The sequence below is a fragment of the Lycorma delicatula genome, chromosome 4 (assembly GCF_047948215.1).
Source record: "Lycorma delicatula isolate Av1 chromosome 4, ASM4794821v1, whole genome shotgun sequence".
NCBI lineage: Eukaryota > Metazoa > Arthropoda > Insecta > Hemiptera > Fulgoridae > Lycorma > Lycorma delicatula.
The window spans coordinates 191,621,456-191,644,690 of NC_134458.1; the positions used below are offsets into that span (position 1 = coordinate 191,621,456).

At 34.7% G+C, this 23,235-nt stretch overlaps 1 protein-coding gene across 1 annotated transcript in view; it reads left to right on the plus strand.

The window, feature by feature from the left end:
* The first annotated feature begins 1 nt into the window (after position 1).
* The window catches only part of LOC142324172 (protein nucleotidyltransferase YdiU-like), a 58,569-nt gene continuing 35,335 nt past the window's right edge, over positions 2-23,235 (plus strand). The window contains exons 1-4 of the mRNA XM_075364906.1: positions 2-775; positions 10,745-10,875; positions 16,610-16,815; positions 21,533-21,793. Coding sequence (XP_075221021.1) covers positions 255-775; positions 10,745-10,875; positions 16,610-16,815; positions 21,533-21,793 — 1,119 coding nt within the window. The 5' untranslated portion in view covers positions 2-254. The remainder of the gene's footprint in view (positions 776-10,744; positions 10,876-16,609; positions 16,816-21,532; positions 21,794-23,235) is intronic.

A 23,235-nucleotide genomic window follows, 5' to 3' on the forward strand; every position in this document is an offset into this window, starting at 1 on the left:
AAATATTATCATGTAATTACAGCGTGTAAATAATAAAGATATATTTTTAATAATGCGTCATTACATTGTAAAGAAGATTAATAAGTAAATCTGTGATGTAGTTACATTTTGTTTTTAAATTTTTGTTAGTGTAAAGTAAATTTAAAATTACATTATTCTTACGTATTGGTTAGGTTTTGACAACTAATGATATTAGATTTATCAGTGGTTGTTTTTAATGCATAAAACCTATAAATTTATTTAATTTTATTTATATGTATCCTTTTACAGTTGTTATTATTTCTGGTTTTCTTACTGCACAAGGACAAAAATGTATATCTGTTGCATCGTGTTTAAATATTGATCACAGAAAAAATTATTCGCATTTTATGATAAATTTACACAGAAATCGCCATAGGATGGCAAACTGTGATACTTTAGCAAAAGATTTTCAAGAATGGAAATTTTCACCGTCAAAACTTTTACAATTTCCATTTGATCCTATAAAAGAAAACTTTGTACGTAGAAATGTGAAAAATAGTATATTTTCTTTTGTTGATCCGACTCCTATGACAGATCCTAAATTAGTCAGTTACTCAGTTGATGCTTTGCAAAATATTCTAAATATGGATGTTGAAATAACTAAGAAAAAAGAATTTGCAGAATTTATTGCTGGAAATTATGTTTTACAAACTTCAAATCCAATGGCTCACAGATATGGTGGCCATCAGTTCGGTTACTGGGCTATGCAACTTGGAGATGGAAGAGCTATTTTATTGGGGGAATATGTTAACAGGTTTGTTTGTGTTATTTATTAATTTTTAATAATGAGTATTATTTGGAAATAAGGTCTGGTCAGTCACAGAAGAGCGCATTGTTAATTTCTGTTAGACATTTTTTACCTATATTTTTCTTGAAGTTGTAACTCATGATTATTATAGTACAGTAAAATTCAAAAATGATTAGTGCTATATCAAGCTTTATAAAAAAAAAATGTTAAAATTACTCATTACAAATGTTCAAAAATCTGATGCATAGTAGCAGTTTGTGGTCTTATTTTTGTACTTTACTGCCCTGTTAATTTTAAATTTACTGCAATTTATGATTGTTTGCATCACTTCAGAATTCTGATTATATGTATAGTATGTAGAAAATTAAACTGACCAAGTTGTGTACTCTACTTTTTATTGCATAGTTTTAATATTTTTATAAGATATCATGAAAAACTTTTATACGATTACTTAAGATTTTTATATGATATTTTTTTAATTTTTATAATTTCTTTGCCAATAGAAAAATCAACCGATTTCCATAAACAAAATTTATTTTATTTTTCATTTTAAATGTATACAGAAAGTGTTCAACAAAGAAACTGAGAAACTTGCATACATGTTCTGGTGAAAATAATGAAAAAAGTTCATATAAACATAGATCTGGAAACGCTTTGTTTTCAAGTTACGGTTAGCAAAATATCTCGCCCGGATTTTGACTATTCTAATAAAAAGAAGCCCTTCTGTAATTTTTGGACCCAATTTAAGGAGTAAAGTTGGTGGTTTTTTATTAAATTTAAACTGAGAGGCTAGACCAATCATCACCATCAACCGGTAACAAATAGGGTGCTGCTGTTAAGGGCGGTGCAATGGGGTGGGGTGATTTTATAACTCACCAAACAATCATCCGATTTCAAAAATTCAAATAGGGTATTTGTTAGTAAGTTGAAGGCTATTTTTTTGCATGCATGAAGCACACTTTGATCAAACAGATTACAGCTTTTCAGAAATGTTATATCTTTGCAACCAATTAATGATTTTCAAAATTTGAACAGGGTATTTGTATGCATATATGTAAAGTTTGTCTGTTTGTTTGTTCTTGCATCACATGAGAACCGACTAATTGATTGCTTTAAAATTGACAGGATACATTTGTGTTTTCCCAGGGAAGGTTTTAAGTCTTAGACCGTGGCCCTAGAGCTCCCTTGAGGGTGAAGTTGTGAAAAAAAATTCATTAAGGAAAAAAAGCTTAATGCTTTTACTTCATTACTGTATTTCTGTTACATGACAAAGAAATAAGTTATTAATTTTTCATTGTCAAAAGTGTGTGTGCTTTAGTTATCGTAGTCGCTGTTAGTCTATCTTTTGTAATTTACTTTCTTTTTCAGGTTTCTATAAAGCCTGAATACTATAATTATTATTCATTAGTATTATTCTTAAACTATGAGGATGACAAACAGTGTCTTCAGAGTGTTCTGTCCCTTTGGGTTGACAGGTATGGTGACCAAAGCGAGCTCTGTGGCCCTGGTAAACATGGCGCCCCTGCATTGGCTTCAGGGTTGTCCTGGACCCCAAGGGCCCAGGTTCTGGATGGGCTGGCTAATATTATATATAAAAGATCTACTCCCTGAACTGATTTCTGATCAGCTGTTGTAAATAAATCAGTGAATGCACAGTAGAAGGTTGTTATCATAAGTATTACTTATTAACAGTAATCATAATTATTAACCATCCATTTGTCATCATTGATGTTAAAATGGTGGTCACTCGTGCCACCAACTGTGATATTCATGATGTGATTGGAGTTGTTTTTTTTTTTTTACAAGTGAAAAGACATGATCCAATGATGATTTTGTTATTTATATTTAATATTACAAGATCGGTCTGGATGGGTATGTGATAAGTTGGAAAAAGGTCAACATCCAGTATCATTGTTGAAAAAATCATGTACAGTAGTAAGTGATTATGATTTTTGGACTTTTAAATGAATTTCTGCAAATTTCAATAACAATTCTATAGGATTATGATAGACAAGCTAAGTTATTGTGAGTTCTGCGCAAAGTGAAAACCAAATAACTGATTAACTTGTACAAAACTAAAAATAACATGGTGATTACTACTTAAAACAGGAAAACATTACACTGATAAACAAGAAAACAATTTTTGTAATGTTTCTCTAAGTGTAATACCATTTCTTGAATTGATTTTTTTGTGTACATATCAGATCTGTAAAAATAATTTTTCTATCGCCCTTAGTTTTAAATAAATTATGCTTCAAAAGAAAGTAAGTGAAAATATAGTTAAAATCTTTAAAATTTATAATTTTGTCATACCCGTGTTAGAATGATTTTGCTGATGCTTTTCTTTTATAAATAGCTTCAGGCACATCCTGAATTAATATCCAACAGTAATCGGCTAGCATATTAGTATTCCCTTGATAGTGGCTTTCTATCACCGAATTGTCTTCGTGGAAACGTTCACCGTGTTTGTCACATCTACGAGGTTGTCCAGGAAAAAATTCAGATGTCAGTGGAGGAAATGTATTTTCAAAGACATATTACATCCCATAGCTGTGTATGAAGTAAGAAGTCGATTAACAATATTGTGGTAATTGTCAGATTTTTGTTTACCGGGAAACGTTTTGCAAACATCTTTAAATGAAGGCCTAGTGGCACTTTCTGCGTTATTTAACATCGAGTTAAATACACCATCTTTAACCAGCTCTCCTATTTGAGGACCAACAAATATTCCTTCATTAATTTTTTCTTCACTTTCATTTGGAAATTTCTGCCTGATGTACAGAAATCCGGGTCTATCCTTCTTCATTGCTTTTACCAAATTTTTCATCAGGTCTAGCTTGATATGGAGGGGTAAAAATATTTTTTTTGGGTTCAGCTAAGGAATCGTGAATAATATATTTCTCATTTGGAGTTAAGTTGTCTCATTTCTTCCACTCTTTGGTAACATGGTTATCCCTAGTTTGGCTGCCCCATTCGCAAAGAAGACAGACCTATGTACTTAGTATAGTATAACTGCACACCTAACAAAATAGCTATAACTCTCAAATCACCACATATGTTTAGCTATGTTTTTTATAATTAATTTTCAAGAACATCTTTCATCACATCGTATGTCTCTTTCAAATTAATATCATAAGTGATTGGTATCGAAGGATATTTGTTGCTGTTGTGTAGTAGAACCACTTTTAAACTGTACTCTGACAAATCTATGTAAATGCGCCAGTCCTCAGGTTTATGAACTTGTCCTAAGTGCAACATAAGCTCAACAGTATTTGTGCAATAAACCGAATTATTTTCATCGATAAAGTACTGAGAAAGTCTTTTGGTCGGCTTCGAAAGACCAACAGTTTTGTAGTTTTTTGAAGTAAATTCCAACCTTGCACTCTTGATCCTAACAGTTCAGCATGATTTTTTGATAAATTTAAATCCTTGAGTTGTTTAGTTCACCTTGTGATATAAGATGTGGCATATCAAAAGATAATTCAAAATCAAAATAATTAATGTCTACTCCAGTGTTGCCTGATTCTTCATCGCTGCTTTCGAAACACACATTCACAGGTTGTCCAGGAACTGGAATAATTTCACTGTGAGGTGCAGGCCTGATTGTAGATTGCAATGAAGGATATTTTACAGTATGTTTAGAATTTTAGAAATTCCAGACACTTGTTAAACAAAAGTAACAATCAGTTACATGATCCTTCGGTTCACGCCAAACCATAGGTACACCAAACGGCAAAGCCTTCCGTGTACCTTTCATCCATCCTCTTAATTATACAGAATAATTAGTGGATCCTATATGAGGAGCCCATGTCTTATCCTGAAAGACAATTTCAGGAAATTGTCAAATTTTGTCATTAAATTTTCAATTTAAAATTGAAAACCAATTTTACACTGAAAGTACAAACGATATGCTTTTTTAATTAAAGGTGTAATGTTTTTTCCATTTGATTTTACAGTAAACTAACCACATACACAACAAAAGGCATCTATATCATTAGACAATTTCGAGGCATTATGACAATGCACTGTTAACAAACTTAAGACAGCAATAAGACTGAACAAAATCAATTTATTCCTAAATCCAGTGCTTAATACAAACAACACAGCTGTGTTTTCAGCTACATGTTTTGACCTGCACAGACATGATTGATCTTGTCCATGAAGGCTCACTCTTCAGTATTAGATATGATGTGATTTAATTCATTGTCTAGTATTGTTTATTTACAGCTTACGAATTATGTTAACAAAGTTAAACAATAAAAAATAAGCTAACAAAATACAATATATGAGCTTGAAATGCTAACTATACATTGAAAAGTGAATCCTTTTATTATTATTATTATGCTTTTACGGCCAACATGGGACCACTTAAGTCAATTTTAGTTGGATCTTTTCTGAGAAAAGCGTGTTATTTTACTCTTCCGAGCTGCCCAGTATTTCTTAATCGTTCAGATCTTGCTTTCTTTTCTTCATCCGTAAACACCCTCTTCGTTGTATTTTGTCGTTTGTCTGTCTTTTGTTTAAATCTAATGCTTTTGTCTTTTAGCTTTGTAATTTTTCCAGTTTTATTCTGTAGGTCAGTCAGGGAAATTCCCAATTCTTTCATATCTTCTCTAATTTCTTTGATCCATCCTACTTCTAGCTTTTGGAACCAAAGCTTTTCAATGATATTTCTTGACAGTCTTGTTTCCGGTGTCCTTATGAGATGACCAAAGAAAGAGATTCTTTTTTTCCGCATAGTATCAGTAAGAGGCTCTATTTCTCGATACACCACCTCATTTGGCACAATCCACCATCGGCCTTCTTTTTGGTGTTTTTTATTGATACACGTTCTGACAATTCTCCTCTCTATTTTCAGCATTTTTTCAATTCGGTTTTTCTGAGTGATTTTGAAAAGGGTCTCGCTTCCGTAGGTGACTACTGGCTGTACTACAGTTTTATAATGTTTAAGTTTTGTTTTAGCAGAAAGACATTTTTTGTTATATGTTGACCGAGTTAATTTTTGGGATTTAATCATTTTATTTGTCCTGTTTTGCCTTGTCACTTTTTCATTTAAATTATAAGTTATTATTTCCCCTAGATATTTAAATTGTATTACTATTTTAATTTTCTGATTGTTTACCGTAATGTGCTCTATTACCAGAGGATCTATGGCCATTAGTTCAGTTTTTTCGAAAGAGATATGAAGCCCTATATTTGGTGCTAGGTTTTGAAGGCTCATGATTTGTGTTTTGGCTTCTTGAATATTATTTGCTAAAAGAGCGAGGTCATCTTCAAATCCTAGGCGATTTAGTGTGATGGAGTTTTTCTTAGTACCCATTTTTATATTTTTGGGATTTATTTCATACCATTTTCTCATGACAAATTCGAGGGCACAGTTAAAAAGGAGTGGTGAGAGGCCGTCTCCTTGCCTCAATCCAGTTTTTATGTAGAAGGGTTGAGAGAGTTCACCTCTGAATTTCACTCTGGACCTGGGTATTGGTTAAAGTTAATTTTATCATGTTTACGAGTTTAGGGTGAAGGCCCAGGTTTCTCAGAATATTCAGCATGGATGGTCGGTGTATACAATTATAGGCTCTTTTAAAGTCGACGAAGGTGATTATTAGTTGTTTTTTCCGTCTTTTATATAAGTCCATCATAAGTTTTAGGGATATTATTTGCTCCGGGCAACCTCTCCATGGCCTAAATCCCCCTTGGTATTCCCCAAGTTCCAGTTCAAGTTGGTCTTTGCATCGGTTGTATATGATTCTCAACAGGATTTTGTATGTGCAATCCAGGAGAGATATGCCTCTGTAGTTTTTCGGATTAGTTTTATCCCCTTTTTTATGTAATGGATGAATGAGGGCTGTGGTCCAGTGTTCTGGAAGTTTTTCTTCGTTCCATATTTTCACGAGGCATAGATGTAGGGAAGTTTTGACTGAATAAACTGATGAATGTTTCCAGAGTTCTGCGAAAAGCTTCTTCTTCTCCGCTTGCTTTGTAGTTTTTTATTTCATTTAAGGCTGCGAGAACTTCTTGAATTGTTGGCGGGTTGATATTTACCGGTGAAGTTTTAACTGGAGTTTCAGTGTCAATCTCAAAAAGCTCTGGGGAGTCGTCACAGTTGAGGAATCTATTGAAGGTTTCTGCCAAAATTTCAGCATTTTCTTTATTGGTGTGGGCCATATTTCCTTTTGTTCCTCTCAGCATAAGGGTGGGTGGTTCATATCTTTGAAGAGCCTGACTAAAAATTTTATAATAGTCTCGGGAGTTAGTTTTCTTGGAACTTTCTTCTATTTGCTGAATCAAGTTTTTTTGGGCTTGTCGTTTGGTTCCTCTTATAATTTTCTGAGTTATTTTCCTTTGTTTGGTGAATTCACGGTTAGATTCTTCAGTTTTCTGGGTTTGGTGGTTGATCCAAACCCAGTGTCGGTCTTTGAATGCTTTGTCACATTCTTCATTCCACCATTGGTGTTTTTTTCTTGGGTTTATAGGGGCTAGTTCTTCAGCTATTTCTTTCAGTTGAGATGTCAGTTCTTTTAAATTATTAGTTAATTTGATTTTTTTTGTTGTTTCTTCAAATATGGCATTGTTTATTAATTTATGTGGATCATAAGCTCTTTTGTTTTTAGGTTTGGATTTTTTCTTTTTATGCGGGGTGAATTCTATTTTAACTGTAATTAAGTAATGTTCCGATCCAGTATCTGTTCCTCTCAAGACTTTTACATTATAAATCTCCTTGTGATAATTCCGGTCCATGCAAACATGATCGAGTTGCCATTCCCCTTTTTTCCAATCTGGGTGTTTCCAAGTCTTCAATTTGTTTGGTTTTCTCATAAAATAGGTGGATTTTAAGATCATATTATGGTTTCTGCAAAATTCGACAAGTCTTTGGCCGTTCTTGTTAGTTTTCTTCTGGGCAGGCCATTTTCCGATAATATCACGATATCTTCGTGATATTATCGGAATCCTTTAATAAAAATTAAAAAAATTTTCAAAAATGTTGGGTGAAAGAAAGATTCTGAGTTCATATTCGTTTTCAGCATCAGAAATCAGATTAAAAATTTGTATTGCACTTTACGAAACAAAAATTGTATTAATCAGTGTATCTTTGCAAGAAGTTTAGATAGTTTCTTCTTTCTTTAGGATTTACTAGTTAGAAAATTATAAACAATACTAATAGGTATACTTAGTATTCCAGGATGTATTAGCTGAACTTCAATAACAGGCAAATGAGTCACAAAGTTAGTCCTATTTTGCTCTGTTTTCCTTCTGTATGCCATTTAGTGATTTTTAACAGAAAGATTATTCCTCAGAACTGGTAAAGATACTTTTATTAAATTTGGTAAATCAAAGAATTGTTCTACAAAATAAAAATGTTGAAAAGTGTTTTTCAAATTTTTGGCAAATTTTCCACCTTAAAAAATTTCAAAATTGAAGCCATCGTAATTTTTTTAATCTGCAATATCTTTGTAATTATATATTTTTTTTTTGTCTTCAGTCATTTGACTGGTTTGATGCAGCTCTCCAAGATTCCCTATCTAGTGCTAGTCGTTTCATTTCAGTATACCCTCTACATCCTACATCCCTAACAATTTGTTTTACATATTCCAAACGTGGCCTGCCTACACAATTTTTTCCTTCTACCTGTCCTTCCAATATTAAAACGACTATTCCAGGATACCTTAGTATGTGGCCTATAAGTCTGTCTCTTCTTTTAATTATATTTATCCAAATGCTTCTTTCTTCATCTATTTGTCGCAATACTTCTTCATTTGTCACTTTATCCACCCATCTGATTTTTAACATTCTCCTATAGCACCGCATTTCAAAAGCTTCTAATATTTTCTTCTCAGATACTCCGATCGTCCAAGTTTCACTTCCATATAAAGCGACACTCCAAACGTACACTTTCAAAAATCTTTTCCTGACATTTAAATTTATTTTTGATGTAAATAAATTATATTTCTTACTGAAGGCTCGTTTAGCTTGTGTCCTGCTTCGTCCATCTTTAGTAATTCTACTTCCCAAATAACAAAATTCTTCTACCTCCATAATTTTTTCTCCTCATATTTTCACATTCAGCGGTCCATCTTTGTTATTTCTACTACATTTCATTACTTTTGTTTTGTTCTTGTTTATTTTCATGCGATAGTTCTTGCGTAGGACTTCATCTATGCCGTTCATTGTTTCTTCTAAATCCTTTTTACTCTCAGCTAGAATTACTATATAATCAGCAAATCGTAGCATCTTTATCTTTTCACCTTGTACTGTTACTCCGAATCTAAATTGTTCTTTAACATCATTAACCGCTAGTTCCATGTAAAAATTAAAAAGTAACGGAGACAGGGAACATCCTTGTCGGATTCCCTTTCTTATTACGGCTTGTTTCTTATGTTCTTCAATTATTACTGTTGCTGTTTGGTTCCTGTAAATGTTAGCAATTGTTCTTCTACCTCTGTATTTGAACCATAATTTTTTTTAAATGCTGAACATTTTATTCCAGTCTACGTTATCGAATGCCTTTTCTAGGTCTATAAACGCCAAGTATGTCGGTTTGTTTTTGTTTAATCTTCCTTCTACTATTAATTTGAGGCCTAAAATTGCTTCCCCATGTCCCTATACTTTTCCTGAAACCAAATTGGTCTTAATGTAATTATATGTTTGATCAAATTTCTACTTTTACAAAATTTATTTAACCATTTTATTTTGAACAAAATGATACCTCATTTGTAAAAATCCGTTGACAAACAATCGAGTATTTCAGACAATTAACCCGGCAATATGCTTGTGCACTGTAATGCAAGATGGTAATTTATTGCCTATTTTTATTTCCTCCCCTAAATGTAATAAAAATTATTAATAATAAATGATAATAAAAATTAAATAATGAAAGTAAAAGTAATATTAATGAAGTAGTAAATTAATAAAAATTATCAGCTTACTACTGGGTTAATTGTCTGCAATAACTTGATTATTTGATAACAGATTTTTACAAATTAGGTGTCATTTTGTTCAAAATAAAATGCTTAATAAATTTTGTAAATATAAAAATTTGATCAAACAAATAATTACAAAGATATTGAAGATTAAAAAATAAAAATGACTGCCATTTTGAAATTTATGAAGGTGGGATTTTCAAATTTTTTTATTTTGTGGAACAATACACAATACACTGGTCTTAGATTTGCCAAATTTAATTAAAGTAGGTTTAACTAATCCTTCTTCGCCCCTTCAAGCAGGTGAAGAGAAGCTGAGACCCTGTCAGGCTCTTCTCAGCCCGAGAACAAGCTCTCGGCTGAATGCCTAGGGGTCCCCCTGTACGTGTGGGAGTCAGGGGTCACCTGGGTGTGATGAGATCAGGGGCACTCTTATGCATCCAATGGTGGCCTGTGGTAAGTGGATATTGAAGATTAAGTATGTTGTATGTCTGTAACTGTTTATGACTGTGTCTGTTGTTGAGGGATGTGTCTGATGCAATTGTGCATGTGTGCACGTGCATGGTGTCCGATTGGTGTGTTGCTGTTGTATGCTGAGTAAGTTTTGACGAATGTGTTGTTGTTAAGGGGATGGATGTGACTTGTGATGTTTGTAGTTTGTGGTTGTTGTTAAGTTATGTTATGTGTGTAGTGCGTTTTTGCCTTATGTCATCTTGTTCGTGTGTGTGATACTTTCTGAATGGTGATTGATTGTCTGTATGGGCCTTTTACACCCTTCCTGATGAAATTCACACCAGCTGTACTAGGAGGTTTAGTCGGTAGTGCACAGGAATACAATAAACACCTAATATCATCTTGCAGAACCTGTCAGTGAGTCCGACACTGCTTTAGCGCCTGTAAATGGGGCGTACAGAAGGAAAACAAAGCAAATAGGACTTAGGTCGATATGAACATTTTGCTCATTTTGGTATCCTGAATCAGTACCTGAGGTTCGACGATACATCCCAAAACATTCGTGTAGTAAAATGTTTGATCATTCATTTGTAATTGATTTCAGTAATGGTGAAAGATGGGAATTACAGTTAAAAGGTGCAGGTAAAACTCCATATTCAAGAGATGCAGATGGTCGGGCAGTTTTACGATCCTCAATTAGAGAATTTCTTGTGTCTGAAGCGATGTATTATTTAGGTAATTTATAAAGTTTTATTATTTATATAATTTTATATTTAATATGGGCATCAAGATGTTTGCATATTTGTTGAACAGTAGGCTATTATAATAAAAAATATGCATGAATGCACCAGAATAGCAGATTTAATGCAAAACTTACCAATATCCACAGATTACAAATGTAGTTATGCTGTTATCTAATAGTAGAAATTAATACGTAAAAAAGCTGACAACACAGTTGTAGGATTTTCGTGTCCCCGGCTAAAATTACATTCCAGGAAAGCCCTACAACTGTGGGTTGTTTCTGATGCAAGGCTTACACACACAACTTAATTAAAAATATTTATCATTTTATTTAAATATATTATTAGTGTGGATGCTCTTAAAACCAGGAAAGGATCCAAGTGAGATCGGCCCATCAGCCTGTTGCTGGTTATTGGCAAGTTGATTGAGAGGCTAGTTGTTGAACGGCACTGGAAATGGATTGATGTGAACTGCCTTCTAAATCGAGGCCAATATGGCTTCATGAAAGGGGTTGGCACCAAGGATTGCATCATAAATGGTTTTGCTGAGGTTGAAAGTGCTGATTGTAAATATGTTTAGAATTATTATAGATATAGAGGCAGAATTTCCTTCCATGTGTTGAAGTTCAGTTGCCCATCTCCCGTCTGCGGAGACGCTTTACAGCCTCATGATGGATGCATTGCAGCAAGAATGGCACACCACAACTAAGGGAAGGTCCTTGTATAGATTTATACAGGATTTGGGGGGATGGTATGTCTCTCCTTCATTTTTAAGGGCAATGGGTGCCCAGGTGCTCTCCAACCATGCGAATGTGAACCAATATTTGTTTCAGTTTCTCCTGGCAGCTGATGAGCTGTGCATCTGCGGGGAGGTCCAGTCAAACGAACATATGATGTTTGACTGCCCAGCACTTCGGTGGGGTGGGGGGGAGGTCAGAACTCAGGCCACCCTGGAACTTAGAGGTCAAGGGGAAAATTGGCCACTTCTAAGCGGCGAGTCAATGTGGCATGAGGCGCATTGTCAGACAGTGTGGGTGGTCCTTGATGCCGTTGCTTTGTTCAACCGGCATCAGTAGTTTATTTAAGGGAAAGAGTCGTAGTTCACTGCTGTGGAAGCTACTTGAGAGTTATGGCTGGCCATTAGCCAATTAAAGCGCCAAGTGCTATAATATGGTGGACAGGATCTTGCTGGAATTCAGCTACCTAGGTGTGGCAGCAAATTGCTGTCTTGATGAGATAAATTTAATTTATTGAATGTCATATATATTTTAGTACTTGATTGGGTGCGGCTACCCATTTTAGAATGTATGACAAGTGAGTGGTGGGATACGAAGCAAGTGGTGTGTGGCACCGTGCTTAGTTAGCTCACATAATTAGGTTATTTCTAGGAGTTAGTTAGGACACTGGTCACTAAACTGATTCCAGGCTCGGTAGCCGTTTGTGGCACAGACATTCAATCTTGTATGCTTCAGGGCAACTGAATGAGGTGGTGGCAGGAGAAATGCCATGCAAATCAAAAATATAATATTTTTTATTTGTTTGTTTATTTAATTCAATGATTTCGAACTAAAGCATGCACGCAGACCGTATTTAATTCATGTGGCTGTGGCGATACTAGTAGTGATGGTCGGCACTAACTAAACTAATGTAATTTCACAACTTATATAGAACAAATTTTGCTTGTACAGTCGGAGGACTAGTGTAGCTGAGAGGCTTAATGCGCTAGGTATTCATTCAACCAGGCGATTGAATTTGAGACCCTGACAGAACTGAGTTAATTTTTTACACTTTAAATATTATTCATTTATTTAATTCTACCGTTCATTTGTGACATCATAACATAGCAGTAGTTTAGAGCATTTTGTGCGGAGGGGGTGCGATTTTGTAAAAATATTTTTGCAATTTTTTTTTTTAAATCATTAACAAATATGTCTAAGTATGTATAAAAGTATGACCTTAATTAGGCTAAATTTCGAGACAGTGAGGGTGACCTTGCTCTGCAGCCTCATCACCTTGACCTTTTAAGTTGAAAGTGTAATGGCACCAGTGCTTCATATATAGAAGTAATCTGATCGAGTTTGGTCAAAATCGGTCCAGTAGTTCTGGAAATATAAGGTGATTTAGAGGCTAACACCACACACACACACACACACACACACACACACACACACACACACACATACATACAAACATTAACACCCGGTGTTTTGTTTGAGTTCCTTAGATTTCAAAACATCAAGATCCAGTGAAAAGCACATATGCCCAAATTGGATCGATTACAGTACTTTCCCTTCTAGAGCTATAGCGCTATCTAGATCGGAAAGTAAAAATAACAAAATAATAACTTACTTTCAATCTATTGTAACTTTTAAAAAGATGGTTCTATTTAAATGATAAAGTTTTGTTTACAGAATGATGGTTTACCTATGTATATGTCATTTGTCCGCTATTTTTATAGTTAATTTTTGACATAATGTCTTTTATATAAAAGACATTATGTCTATGGGTTAGACATAATGTCTAATTATGTTTAATGTTTGTTTATATATTTTTATTTCTAATTAATGTCTTATTAATTATTGGACATTATGTCTAATATAACTAAAATATGGGTGATATTTCAGTTACATTTAACCCGTTTATAACAAATGAACATGTATCTAATATAAACAAAAATTCAAACAAAAAAAAATTTACTGTAGAAACCAGTAATATCATTAAAATCACACATTCATAAATATTTCAGAATTATTTACACAATCTGATAACGATATCGCAATACAATTTATCAAATTATTTTAATAGCCAATTATTTATTATTATTATCTTTTATGACCAATTAGGATCAATTTGGCCAAGTATTTCCGATAGGACTGTGTGACCTTTACAGTCCTCCCAGTACTTTTTCATATGTTCCAATCTTTGTGCCCTTTCTAGTGTTTGTATTCTTGGTGCATAATATTAAAAAAAAGTTAATTATTTTCTGAACAGACCTCATATTATCACACTTCTCATACACGTATTCTCTCTCGGTGGTAGCTCGTGAATTGACTGTTGAGTGCATGTGCACATAGGAAGCTGCATGCGAGACTGCAAGAAAAAGAGAGAGAGAGCACTGTCGCTTCTGCAGTGCCAACCTTGGTGTGGTGGTGGTGGTGGTGGTAGTTATTTTTTTACTCCGTGTGTGTATGGAATGTTTATTGTTCGTTCCCTTTTCTAGTTTAGTCAGTGGAAGGGATATGAAAGCGGTTTAGTTGTTTTTTCAGTAGTGATAAGAAGATGGTGGAAAGCAAGGTCTTTTTGATTGCCAAATCTGTCAAAAAAGATGCTGGAAGGGCGAAAGAGAAGGTAATTAGTAAAAACTAATTATGTATTTGTTTCTGTGTACATAGAAATTTAAGCAACATTGGACTATAGTATTTTTAAGTGGACATTATATTAAGTTATAATGAACATTGGTAAAATAGACGGAGCATACAGGAAAGTTAAGGAAAATTTTGGGGTACATAAATTAAAATCTAATAATGTGTTAAACAAAGATGGTACACCAATATATAATACGAAAGGTAAAGTCGATAGATGGGTGGAATATATTGAAGAGTTATACGGAGGAAATGAATTAGAAAATGGTTTTATAGAGGAAGAAGAGGAAGTTGAGGAGGATGAAATGGGAGAAACAATACTGAGATCTGAATTTAAGAGAGCATTAAAAGATTTAAATGGCAGAAAGGCTCCTGGAATAGACGGAATACCTGTAGAATTACTGCGCAGTGCAGGTGAGGAAGCGATTGATAGATTATACAAACTGGTGTGTAATATTTATGAAAATGGGGAATTTCCATCAGACTTCAAAAAAAGTGTTATAGTTATGATACCAAAGAAAGCAGGGGCAGATAAATGTGAAGAATACAGAACAATTAGTTTAACTAGTCCTGCATCAAAAATCTTAACTAGAATTCTATACAGAAGAATTGAGAGGAGAGTCGAAGAATTGTTAGGAGAACACCAATTTGGTTTCAAGAAAACTATAGGGACAAGGGAAGCAATTTTAGGCCTTAGATTAATAGTAGAAGGAAGATTAAAGAAAAACAAACCAACATACTTGGCGTTTATAGACCTAGAAAAGGCATTCGATAACGTAGACTGGAATAAAATGTTCAGCATTTTAAAAAAATTAGGGTTCAAATACAGAGGTAGAAGAACTGCTAACATGTACAGGAACCAAACAGCAACATTAATAATTGAAGAACATAAGAAAGAAGCTATAATAAAAAAGGGAATCCGACAAGGATGTTCCCTATCTCCGTTACTTTTTAATCTTTACATCGAACTGGCGGTTGATGATGTTAAGGAACAATTTAGATTCGAAGTAACAGTACAAGGTGAAAAGATAAAGATGCTACGATTTGCTGATTATATAGTAATTCTAGCCGAGTGTAAAAAAGATTTAGAAAAAACAATGAACGGCATAGATGAAGTCCTACGCAAGAAGTATCGCATGAAATTAACAAGAACAAAACAAAAGTAATGAAATGTAGTAGAAATAACAAAGATGGACCACTGAATGTGAAAATAGGAGGAGAAAAGATTATGGAGGTAGAAGAATTTTGTTATTTGGGAAGTAGAATGTAGGATGTAGAGGGTATACTGAAATGAAACGACTAGGACTAGATAGGAAATCTTGGAGAGCTGCATCAAACCAGTCAAATGACTGAAGACAAAAAAAAACCAATGATTGTCGAAAAAATTTATGATAAATAATAATTCAATAATATTAATAATAATAATAAAAAGCTATGAAAAAATATCAGAAGTTCTTAATGAAATAAAATTTTATGTACTTTTCATTTTAAAAAAAATGTGTGTATATAATTTAATAGGCATGTGGTATCCATATCAGATTTCTTTATAATTTGTACAGTTTATATAATTCTCTTATTTAATTTTTTTTCTGTATGTGACATACGATAAATAAATAAATACTACTGGACCGATTTTGGCCAAATTTGGCCAGATTTCTATATATATATATATATATATAGTGGGCATTGATACCATTGAATTTTAAACTTTACAGGTCAAGGGGGTGAGTTTGTTGACCAAGGTCACCATCAGAATCTTGAGATTTCACCAAATTTAGGCACATTTGTTAACAAATAAAAAATAACAATATTTATAAAAACTGTTTTTTGCAAAATCACACCCCATCCCATAAAATGCTGTTGTAATCGTCTACTATGTTGTAACGACACAGGTGAGCAGTAGAATTAAATATATGAATAATATTTAAAGTGTAAAAAAGTAATTCGATCGCCCAGTTGACTCAGTACCTGATGTGTTAACCCTTACAGCTACACCAGTCGGTTGATCGTATAAGTGAAATTTGTTCTATGTAAGTTGTGAAATTACGTTAGTTTAGTTGGTGCTGACTGTTGCCGGTAGTGCCACACACACACACACACACACACACACACAAATTAAATACAGTATGCATGCACGTTTTAGTTGGAATCATTAAATTAAGTAAATGAAAAAATATTATATTTAAATAAAATTATATATAGATATATTTAATTGTGTATGTAAACCATGCATCAGAAATAACCCACATTGTACGGCTTTCCCAGAACACGACTTTAAGCTTATGACAGGAAAGTCCTGCAACAGTATTATCAGCCCTTTTTTTTTTCATATTTTTCAGTAGTAAAATGAGATTTATTGATAAACAGGTGTTCCAACCTCTCGTGCTGCTGCGATTGTTGTTAGCGAAGATCGTGTGATGAGAGATATGCTATATGATGGTAATCCAAAAATGGAAAAAACTGCTGTTGTATTGAGATTGGCTCCTTCTTGGTTTCGTTTTGGTTCTTTTGAAATATTACAAAAAACTCAAGAAAACGATTTATTAAGAGATTTGCTTGATTTTATTATAAAGGTAAGTTATTTGTAATTTCTTAACTTGTCATCTTTATGCTTAATTATTTTTACCTACATTAACATAAATTTTGAACAACTAATTTATGCATAAATAAGGGTAATTTTTTTTTCCTTTGCTTTGCTACCAGAGCATTTGCATGCAGAAGTATTTTAATGGATTTATAATTTTGCTACCTGTTTCTTTTAACGTTACCGTCTAGCCGTAGTAGAACTATTGCTTCAGAAGGGAAAGTATTGTAATCAATCCGATTTTGGTATATGCAGTTTTCGCAAGATCTTGATGTTTTGACGCCTAACTAACCCAATAAACCCATATACCAGATGGAAGTTTTCCGGATGTTAATGTGTACGTGTGTATATTCGTTGTCGCCATTTAATCGCCTTATATTTCCTATCAGAACTACTTGACCGATGTTCACCAAAATTGGTCAGATTACTTCTATATATAAGGCATTGAAGCCATTAAATTTTCACTTAAAAAGGTAAAGAGGCTGTAGAGCAAGGTCACCCTCAGTATCTCTCAAGATTTCGCCTAATTAAGGTCATATTTTTCTTAGGCACATTTGTGAACAATTAAAAAATAATATTTGTAAAATCACACCCCCACCCCAAAAAATGCTAAACTAGTGGCTAAATGTGTATACCGCATCAATAGTATCCCCTCTCACCACGAGGAGCGCTAATGTATCACTGATGTACAGCTGCTGTAGTCGTCTACTACGTTTTTTTTTGACATCACAGGTGAACGGTAGAATTAAATAAATGAATAATATTTAACATGTAAAAAAGTATTTAAAGTGGCCACTAGTACCGCCACATTCGTGCGAATGAAATATCTTATGCATGCACGCTTTAGTTAATTAACAGCCATTTGGCTGTGGCTTGATCTTTATCGGTCTGGTTTGTGATTGAGGATGACACCATTCACTTGACTGCCGTTTTCTCTCTGGCGGGTAATACGAAATCCATGTTTTATCACCGGTAGTAATCAAATTAAGGAACTCATCACCTTTTTCTGTGTAGCCCATCAAAGCTTCCAAAGCAGATCCCATTCGGATTTTTTTATGATGTTCTGTTAAGACATGCAGCATCCTATCACATGTGCACAAACCTATCTGAAGCCTAAAAGGTCATGAACAAAGCCCTTGATAACAGCTCTTGAAACATTAAGAAAAAGAAGGGCCAGGTCGGAAATTGGTGAGCAACAATCTTTTCTGATTTCATCATCGACGCATTTCAACAAGTCCTCTTTGATTATCGAGAGTGCACAATCTTTGATTAACGTTCATAGTGCACATTAATTTTGTTATTTCTAAACTTTTAACACCATTTTCGTACGTTTCTTTCATTCATTACATTACCATTATACACAGCAACCAGCTGCCTATGAATTTCAGCCGGTTTATCGTTTTGATGGTTTAAAAAACATAAAGATACTACAACGCTACAATTTACAGACAACAATGCAGTGTATACGTTACTAGTGTGGCCATGAACAACACAGGCTCGCCAACCTTAAGGAGAGAAATTTCCCAGCGGTCTCTGCTTTAGAGATATCTCTCGTAGATATGGCCGTGTTGTGAATCAGCACTGTTGCAAGGTATATGACAGTAGAATCATGATGAACTCTCTCACACACACACACACACACAGAAGCAACATTTGTATATTCTTCACTCTATAAGCCAACTGAATATAGTATAGAGTGCATTACATTTCAACCCTCCCTTGTACTTAATTTGCCACAGACTTCAGAGTCAGAATTTAAAGAAAAATTGTAAAAGTATATGTTGTAATTCTTAAAGCAGTTTTTTTAATTTGATTTCATTTTATTTAAAAAATATTTTTATAGATATAATCGGTGAAAAAAGGCTGTTTGTAAAAGATGTAAACATGAGAATGAAAATAGGCTTCAACCTTCATATAAAGCTTTGGAATAGGGAAATAAGTGTTATTTGTTTCCTCTAAGTTTTTAAAAAAAATCTAAAAACTTTACTTGAAGATAGATTAAATAATTAAATGTGATCAAATTATTGACATATAAATAAATATATGGGAATCATAACTGGAGGTTAATCTTGAATGTTTGCTTTATGGATGATAGGTCCCGTGTAGTAGAGGGCCGAGCAGATACAAGACGCTCTACAAAAACTAATGGGCAACAAGAGCGGACCACGGGCGAGCAAGCGACGGCTGATCCTTTCAGTGGTTTCCTCCGTCTTGCTGTACGTGGTCCCGGCCTGGAAGGACGCACTTTTGAGAAAGAAGAACGTACGGATGCTAGCCTCCCTTACCAGAAGAGCGGCGATACGCATAACATGGGCGTACCGCATCATATCTGGATGCGCAGTGGCAGTCATCGCAGGGGTGCCTCCCATCAAGCTGCGGGCCACGCAGCTGGTCTCCACATACGAAGGAACGCCGAAGGCGGAAGCCGGGAGGCAGCTGATGGTCAACTGGCAGGAGATGTGGAGAACGGCTACGGCTGGGGCATGGACCAGGAGACTGATCCCGGACTTGGGATCGTGGGTCAGGCGGAGGCACGGGGAGGTAGATTACTTCCTCACGCAGTTCCTGTCTGGACACAGGGAGTTCGGGGTCTACCTACATCGGTTCAAGAGAAGACAGACACCGAGGTGCTTCTACTGCGGCCAGGATGACACGCCGGAGCACACCTTTTACGAGTGCGAAAGGTGGGCTGTGGTCCGGCGTAGGCATGGCACAGATGGCCTCACTCCAGAAACAACTGTAGCTCACATGCTGAAAGGGAAGAGAGAATGGGATGCGGTACAGAGCATGGTGGCTAGCATCCTGAAGACACAGGAGGTACATGGAAGAGAGTGGGGAGAAGACTTCTAGGCGCGGGTAAGCAGCAATGTCCCTAGCAAGTATACTGTGTGTTTCTTCTACTATATATATTATTTTTGTGTTGTATTGTATTGTATTGCGAATTCATTGTCTCCATTCTCACTGTGGTTGGTACTCTATGGCCGGCTCGAGATGACAAGCACGATCGCTTCGACCGTGTGCAGGAGGGCCACGGCTAGAGGTGACATCGCCGAAGAGACAACATGAAGTGTGGGTTTCATTTATTATGTATTTTCCTTGTATTGTATGATTGTGATATTACTTTATTTTATTGATTGTGTTTCCGTTCTTGCTAACGGCTACGAGGGCACTCACAGCGAACGTGCCCGCGGATTGCGGAAAGAGGAATAAGTTCAGACACCAACGTGATGGGCTGCAACTCAGGGAGGGTTCTTCGCTATTGTCCTGATTGTGTATTATTTTATCTTATTTTATTTCATTTTATTGAGTTGTTTTGTGTTTTGCTGCTGGTTGAGGAGTGCAATCGCAGCCAACATGATAGTGGTGACTGACCGGGACGAGAGCTGCCGCAGCAGCGGGAACTTACTGTGTTTACCGAATTTTATTTTATTGTAGTGTGTATTTCATTTCTTTTGTTTATGTTTTTGTGTTTATATTGCTGGCGGGATGGCATACACGATCACTGCGACCGTGTGTAGGAAGGCCACGACCAGCGGTGATAAAGCCGAAGAATGAGACGGATGGAAAGAGTAGACTTTTATTAATTATGTATTCTGTATGGGTGTGTTACTAGGCTTAACTGCGTTTTCCTGATGGCGGCTAAGTGGTGGTGTGAGTGAAAGTGAGTATGTTTTATTACTTGTGTCCTGCGGATGGGTGTGAAAAAAAAATACAGGGGGCGAATCGTGGTCGCCATGCAGGGTCAGGGAGGCAGCCTGGATGCAGAGGACGCTTTGGCTCCTTCATATGCAAGAATGAAGGTCAGTTGGGGTGCTCCGATGATGCATTTGGGACCCTCAGGTGAGAGAGGGGGGACGCAGCGGTTTGCCGGCTTCGCGCAATGCGTAGCTGGCAACCTAGTGTAGGGACGGGAAGGGTAGCCTCTAAGTGGAGGGATGTAGTGGTCGTCCAGAAGGGAGGGCTGCTGCATCTTGATGAAACTGAGAGGACCCCGATGGGACGCCAAAGAAAAGGCAAGACAGGGGGGCAGTCGACTGCCACGACACTCCGACATTCCTGCGTATAGCCTAACGGCGGAGGCCGGGGATGTTGCGGGTGTTTAAGAAAAAAAAAATCATTCTGAAATCTTTTACAATTCAAAAACATTTTTAAAAATGTTTTCTGACAGTACATACTCTCAAAAATATTTTGATAAATTTTCTAGTATCAATTCATATTTGCGGAGTTAAAGTTAACTTATACTAGAGATGCAGATAGAATTTCAGAGCATGGTGAGTGACCTGGCATCAAGTCTCTGCTCTCTATTGTTTAGGTTTGCAGCTTCTATCCGTTCTAAATTTTTTTTTTCTACTGTAAATAGAATATGTTTGAGGATGTAATAGAACTATTGTGATTTGAGACGTTTATTTGAAAATGTTATTTTTGTTTATTTCAAGGTTATCAAACATTTTTAATCGTGTTTGTTAATGTGAAAGAAAAAAAGGAAAATTACTTACAACCAGGAGATAACAATAAAATAAAAAGGTCCCGTGTAGTATATTTTTATGTACAATGGTTTTAGTGATTAAAAGTAAAATGAATTTCATTAAAAATAAATATTTTCTTTTTAATTCAGTTTTATTATAAATCTGTGAAGTTTGTAGTATTTATATTTGTTCATTATGATTTAATATTTTTACTAAAATATATTCTTCATTAATTTTCAGGAACATTTTCCAGATATTTCAATCGAAAGTGATGATAAAGTTTTAGAATTTTTAAGCAGTGTTGCCAGATTGACTTCAGATCTTGTAATTTTATGGCAAGCATTCGGTTTTACTCATGGTGTACTTAATACTGATAACATGAGTATTCTCGGTATAACTATTGATTATGGTCCTTTTGGATTTATGGAATCTTATGACCCAATGTATGTGCCGAACGCATCAGATCATGAAGCTCGTTATTGTTATGGTCGTCAAGTGGAAGTATGTTTTTTCTTTACATTTATTTATTTATTTTTTTATTATACTATAATGTGCAAATTAATTGGGAAAAAGTAAAAAAAAAAAACACTTTTTTTTTTCAAAAAATCTACACTTTTATTCATTATATGCCTTTATATACACTGATATATATATATATCTATAAATATAAAAATGGTAAGTTCGTTTGTGTACGGCTTCAAAAACTCAAAATATTCTGCACCGATTGAGCTCAAATTTTAGAAAGATATATAACCCGCATCAAAGATTGTTTTCATCTATTTTTAATAAATCTATCTATCTATTTTTAATTTGTACATTTTTAATTTGGAAATGGAACCAAATTTCTTTGAATTATATTTTACAGCTAAAACATCAGTATTTTATTAAAAAAAAAAAAAAAACACGATTAGCACGATATATAACCCGCATGAAAGATTGTTTTCATCTATTTTTAATAAGTCTATCTATCTATTTTTAATTTGTACAGTTTTTTAATAAATAAGAGGCTAATAAATCAGATGGAAATGTAAACAAAGGAAAACCAATCAGATCAATGTCAGATGGCCGCTGTCAAACACAACGACCAAATTTCTTTGAATTATATTTAACAGCTAAAACATCAGTATTTTATTTAAAAAAAAAACACGATTAGCACGATATATAACCCGCATGAAAGATTGTTTTCATCTATTTTTAATAAGTCTATCTATCTATTTTTAATTTGTACAGTTTTTTAATAAATAATAGGTTAACAAATCAGATGGAAATGTGAACAAAGGAAAACCAATCAGATCAATGCAAGATGGCCGCTGTCAAACACAACGACCAAATTTCTTTGAATCATATTTAACAGCTAAAACATATGTATTTTATTAAAAAAAACAAAAAAAAACACCAAAACAAAAAGAAAAGCCACCAAGAAGGATGACTTACAGTAAATAATTAAAACACCCAACTTTCTTATAGCCCAGATAGACTTAAGACTATGCAAACAAAAAAAGTCGAAATAACCAAATGCACAGAAAATAATATCCTTACATAATGACCAAAAAATCCTTTGTTAGGTTAAATATTCACTTTTGTCTGAATTTACAGAAGGCATTTACAACGAAGCATTGATAAATATTGAAGACAAGTGTTTAGCTAATGCAAATAAAGTTCTTAGTCGATTGGGAATGCCAGCACCCACCCGAGCTGCGATCGCTTCATTTGATCTGGATTTACGCCGTGAACAGAGTTACAACATTGGTGATCTTCAGTCATATGTACAATCAAACATTCCCAAATTAATGCGTGAACAGAGAGGAATTTATGATCGCATAATGCAAATGATAAATGACGGAGTTGGGGGACCTTCTTCTTGGATGTGCCAGGAGGAACTGGGAAAACATTCCTCATTAGATTGATTCTAGCAACGGTTCGATCAAAAAATGACAATTATC